Raw genomic sequence first — 6093 nt, 5'->3', positions numbered from 1 at the left:
CAAACCGCCCTGCCGAGTACCGGGGTCATATCGCGCAACTTTATATTGCCATATTTCGCTCACTTTTGTCACGAGATAACCTTTCTCGATGGCTTTGCGCAATTCGACGGATACCCAAGTACCCTCGAATTCACGATCGGCGGGGTTATCGTGAGTGCACGCGGCCTGCGAGAACGTTTTGCAGCAACTACGACATAACGCGAACAATAATTTTCCGCGTACGCGATATGGGAGTACCGGGTGAAAAAGATCGCGCGGTGCAAGTACTCGACATCGGATGAGACCTTCGAGCGAATCAAAATTATAGTTCGGCGCAGTTCCGATTAACGCTCGGCATTCTTCGCCGATAAAAATATCGGGGTAACCGATCGGAAAAGCACCGGTTTTCAATACGTACGGGTACAGAGAGCATACGTTCACGTAACGTATTTTCTCCGTACCCCGAATTTCGCGACGGGTGGCGATGTTTCCCGTGCGTCCTCCGTAAAACGCGTCGCGAGGATCGAGAGGCGCGTGTTTCAATAATGAGTGATTTTCTAGATAATCCCTCATCGCCTGATTTTCTCGCAACTCACGGTCGAAAGCGCACTCCCACATCTCCGTCACAAGGTACCCCTTTCTTTGGAGACGACATGTCATCGCGAGTGTTCGTTCGTAGCGCGCGTCGATCGTGTCCTCGCGATTTGCGGTCGAAGGCGTTTTATCGCGATTTACCTGAAAACATGTGGGACATTCGTGCCAAAAGCAACCGTGAAATTGTAGTACGTAACGTCGCGTCTCGTTGTCGTCGTCGTCGTCGTCGTCGTCATTAGTCGGCGTCTCGTAATATCCGTCGACGCGCGTGCCGTCGATTTTATGCTCGCGCCCCCGCCCTGCGTGAATTATGGGATGTCCGAGCTCGCGCTCCATCCACACTAACCACTGTAGAGCTTTGCGCGAGTGATTATCGACGAATCTATATCCCCTCGCAGGAATGACTCCTATCTCTTCCTTGCGCAGAAAGTTTTTGCGAAAAACTCTCATGCACGTAGAGGCGATAGTCGTGCATTCCACGAACGGACACACGTTTCCGCATTCCAAAAAAATTTTTCTGTAAGCCATGCACGCGCGTCGAAGAATATCCACGTCGTTACGGCAATATTTAATAATTTCACTTTGAAAATTAAAAATGAAGTTGTTACGCGTCATCTCCGCGTGCCACGAAAGAAACCGTTCGCGTTCTTCCGCTTTCATATGCTCGGGAGAAAAATATCGTGTGTCGGGTATCGGACCGATATAATCTTGATTTTCGCGGGTGTTAAACAAATGTGGAAAAATGCCTTTATCCGATGTATCCTGTAGCCCGAAAGCTTTAGGTAATTCTAATAATTTCATCGGCATATAATTTAAACTATCGATAAATTTTGTATGTCCGACCGTCATCACGACAATTTTCGTTCCGTTTAAAATTACTTGTGGCTGTTCCGTCATTTCTGTATTTTCAACTAAATACTTTAGAATAAATTGCGCGTCGAACTCTTTCGCATTATGCGCGATGCAAATAATTTTTTTGTAACATTTCGTCGTTCGCGTTACAAAATTGACGAACTCTTGTACAGGATCGCGACGAAATACAAACTCGCGCACTCCGCACCAACGGCATCGCACCGACATGTCGTCTATCGCGGCACACGTTTCGCAAATCTGTTGCGCAACGCAGAGAGTCGGTACGTGAACTTTGACGTTCTCCGTACCCTCGAGCGTCTCGTCTTGACGCGTTTCGAAATCATAGAACACGAATGCGACGCGTTCTTTTTTGCTACGTTTGTTCGTTGCTTCCGTGCCGACATTTTCGTTAGCAGGCGCTACCCGCTCTCCCCGTGCCAACGTAGTACTCGTACCCTCGCCCGGGTCTTCGTTTACTTCGGCATTACGGTGAAGAGGCCGCATGAAACATAAATGATTAGCGGACTGCAACGAACAACACGTCTTGCAATACGAAACGCCGCATTCGTGTCGCGAACCTCTCTTGACGAATCGCCCGCAATTATCGCAAATCTTCACGGAACTGCAGACGCTCGCGAGCGATTTACCGTCGTAAGATTTTTGCGCGAGATGACGTTCGAAACACGAATTTCCGAAAAACGCACGATTACACGCCGCGCACCTGACAATTTCTACTTCGGGATTCTCGCACGAAGGAGTGGTGTAACAACGCGGACATTTTTTCGAACAGCGATGTCCTCTGTCTTTACGATACGCAGTGTTGCACGACACGCAAAATTCTTTTTGAGTACTGGCGGCAGCATTCAAATTCAATATCGGGTTGTAATGGTGCGTACGCTCGTAATACATAATATTTAAACGACACGTAGGTTCGCGTTCTAACGAGGCGAGTAATTCGGCGCCGTCGTACAAAGGATTATCGCCTCTACCAAAGTTGTTGGAATTATATACGATTATTGCTATATTTTCATTTGCGAGAAAATGTTGAAAACGCTCGATCTCCGGAATTCCGCACCCGTCTTCGGGTATCGTAACACCGGCGTTCCTCACCAGCTCCAACGCTAATTCACGCTGAAGCGCGGAAGTCCGGCATCTTACGGTATTCCACCTGTCGTGCAACACTCCCGTACATAGATTTACGCGCTCGCGATAAATTCGTGCCAACACGAGGGAACGAGGTAGACACAAATTATCGCTATTCCCGAGATCTAAAATTGACCGCTTAGTGATGGCCGTTAACCTCTTTATCGCACCCCCACGCCCCACTGACATCGCAACGTTGAAAACGCGCACGTCGAAATTTTGCGCGATATCTATTCCCCCGTTACTTTGCGCGATCGAGCTCACGAGATCCCATATATTCTCGGGAGTTAAGTCTCGTACCGGGCGAAACGATAGCCCCGCCGGACCGTGCGTTAGTTCCGCCGACTCAAACGATAATCCGACGTAATCTCCCGGCCCAGTCGTACGTAACGCATACGCGTGAATCTCGCGGAATGCGTTTTCTAGCCAACGCACGGTATCCTCGCCTACGGGTATCGGACGTACTCGAAAACTGGCCTCCCTACCGAGTAACCGGAAATTTCTAAATTGACGCGCGTTTTCTGCCACTAAATCTATATAATTAAATTGTCCGACCTGGCGATCCTGCTGACGTGCCTGTACCAGATGTTCCTCTTGTTCCCTCTCCACGGGGATATTTTCCCCCTCCTCCGCCTGTCCGACTCTCTGCGACTGAGATCCGTCAGCGTCGGTAGCAGCAGCAGTATTTTCCCCCTCCTCCTCCCCACTAGCACTCTGCGTTTGCGAATCATCATTGTCAGTTTTCGGAGCAACAGCAACGGTAGGACGGTCCGCACCTCCTCCACCCGACTGTACTGAAAAAATTAAAAAACTTAGTCTCATATAATATTGATTTATATTGAGTTTAAAGAGTTAAATTTTTTTTAACGACCGCGATAGAGCATACTAAGGTAACTCACCTTTAGTTGCTTTTATCACTAGCGTAGGTCGGTGTTCTTCTTCTTTTTTAATCTTTTTAAATCTTTGTCTCTTATTCATTTTCCGGAGACAAAGGTCGAACCGGGGAGTAAGAAACATCTAATCAGAAATAATTACTTGTGATTAGATCAATAAATTACGGAAATAAAAATATAATATAATAGAGAAATATTATTACCTTCATATTCGTTAGGTGCGTATCTCTCGTCGTCGTCGTCGTCGTTATCGTCATCGGAATCGCTAATATCATCATCGATATTATTAATATTATTTTCACTCTTCTCCTCCTCCTCCTCCTCCTCCTCCTCCACCTCGTCCATCACCTCCTGCGTATCTTCTGCGTTTCGAACTTCTTCTTCTCGTTCTTGTTCTGGTTCTTGTTCTTCCTCTTCCTCTTTCTCCTCCTCCTCCTCGTCGTCGTCTTCCTCCTCCATCTCTTGCTGCGGCTCTTCTGCGTTTCGAACTTCTTCTTCTTGTTCTTGTTCTTGTGCTTCCTCCTCTTCCTCCTCCTCCTCCTCTTCCTCCTCGGATTCCATTAATATTCGGTCGATCACCTCGTCGATGCCCGGAGTGAAAACATCATCATCTAATTGCGATTCTTCCCTTCCTGGTAAAATGTAACATTTCGGTTATTTCTTTTATTCGCTGCTAAATTTTTATCTTAACTTATTTTTTTAAACTTACGAGGCGTAAACACGGCCGAATTGGGTGAGCTCACAATTCTCACCTCCTCTTCTTCTTGTTCTACTTCTTCTTCATCATCATCATCTAAAACAGTATAAATTATATTTTTTATTATACTAATATTGCAAGAGTTAGCTTTTACGTGTTATTATTAGTCTCTTACCAGAAGATAAATCGATGACGGGGATGTTTGCGGGTGGTGGTGCCGCGAATCTAGCTCTTCCTATAAAATTTAATATTTATAATAATCGTTATATTTAATAATTAATTAATTTTATTATTTCCAACTTACGTGCTGGTACTGCCTCCTCAGCAATGTCCTCTTCCGCTCGACGTCTCTGTCCTCGTCGGACCGGTTGGACAACGGCAATGCGGTTCTCCACTATTAAATTAATTTAAATTTTAATGATAAACTCCGCTATATTAAAATTTTAAGGTACAATTTTTATTTCTAACACTTACCTGTTCCTCCGTTACGACGCAGGAAACTTGCTATATGGCCTCTTCCTGCGTCTTCTTCCACGTGGCCAACAGCTCTGCGCGTTTCTATTTCGTTTAAAATAATGTTCACCAATGCTTCATTTCTTCCACAGTAACCCAGTTCGTTCATCACACATAACAACGTGGATTTATTACTACAACCGGAAAATTTATTGATTTATTGCTTCCGGCAGAAGAAGAGCTTGGATAGATTTTTGTTGTTCCTTTATTTCTTAGAAATATTTTTATTTAAAAATTTTTTAACTATTACACTTTTTGTATAAAATGTTTAGCCGATCTTTTTATTAACAAATTTTCTTAGCTCCCTATACTTCAGAATTTATAGTTTAAACTAACAAAATCTAGAAAAGTCTAGAAAAATCTAGAGTTTTCTAATTTTTTTCTGCGCGCGCCGACTAATTTTTCTAAAACGACGCAAGCGAAGTTAACATTTTGACTAACGTTACGAAGTCAAAATCATTCGAGTCCCATCGTTCGAAGCGACAAGTCGTACACCAGTGAAAAAGTATAACTCTCACATCTGACTTTTCAATTAGTGTGTGTGTGTGTGTCTGTCGATATTACGAAGAAATAAGAACAATGGCTAGTCACAGAGAAGACGCTAATAATTCTGAGAAGCGGATGTTCACACGCGTTATTCCTGATAAAGGGATTTCCGATAAGGGACGCTACTTCGAGGGAAGAAACGAGCAATTACATATGCTGCTATCGACAACATATGGACTCAACAGCTCCCATACGAAGAGAATTCACGTGGGTTTACAAGCAACATCCGAGGGGGTTTTCGTGCCGCTGGTCAAATTAACCGGCAACTGTGCGGACGGCGTTTATTTCGACGAGAAATCGTGGCAGCAGTTTCAAGAGAACATGGGACTCGTGAGCGAATATTTAAATGGAGAAACCAAATTGAAGCCGAACTCTATCTCCATTAACAATATCTCCGTCAATTTTACATCGGCCTATGGAGCAAGATCCATATTGCTGGCGTACAAGGAAAACGAGGAGAGTACTTCCACCGGGATGGATCAACGAACAGACGAGGAAAATTGTCCACCGACGAAGAAACGAAAAACTTTCGCAGTGGCAATTGTGATGCAGAAGCCTACATTTATCGGACTGAAAAATATTGCGAAATGTATCGATGCACATTTATCACAATTAAAATCAGTGGCTGAAAATGTTAACAATTGCGCACGTTATCTTATTAAAGAAATAGAGTTAAATCTTCCTAACAATTATATAGATGAAGATATTGTGAAATTAACTCTCAGAGGAAATTACAACAAAATCGAGCGTAATGTACGTACGCAAATAACCGATTTAACTTTCCTTGATATGTATTTTAATATAGTATTTTTAGAACTTATTTTGCTGCGCTTTACCGAAATTCGTCGTATAATTTTGTCGAATCGCGGATTGTAA

General features: G+C 44.0%; 1 protein-coding gene across 1 annotated transcript; it reads left to right on the top strand.

Annotated features, from left to right (window-relative positions):
- The first annotated feature begins 5250 nt into the window (after positions 1–5250).
- Positions 5251–6093, top strand: LOC139782025 (uncharacterized). Its single transcript, XM_071720928.1, has one exon. It carries the CDS (start codon positions 5251–5253, stop codon positions 6091–6093), a length of 843 nt encoding a protein of 280 aa, XP_071577029.1.

The sequence above is a fragment of the Temnothorax nylanderi genome, unplaced genomic scaffold, assembly GCF_030848795.1.
Source record: "Temnothorax nylanderi isolate EJ_2023f unplaced genomic scaffold, tnyl_v1.0 TNYL_tig0382_pilon, whole genome shotgun sequence".
In the NCBI taxonomy this organism is placed as follows: domain Eukaryota; kingdom Metazoa; phylum Arthropoda; class Insecta; order Hymenoptera; family Formicidae; genus Temnothorax; species Temnothorax nylanderi.
Note: the sequence above shows the minus strand (reverse complement) of the source record. Positions and strands in the feature narration are given on the sequence as shown.

What these genes read in the sequence shown, in the direction of transcription:
- LOC139782025 (XM_071720928.1), top strand. Translation starts at nt 5,251, where the DNA reads ATGGCTAGTCACAGAGAAGACGCTAATAATTCTGAGAAGCGGATGTTC.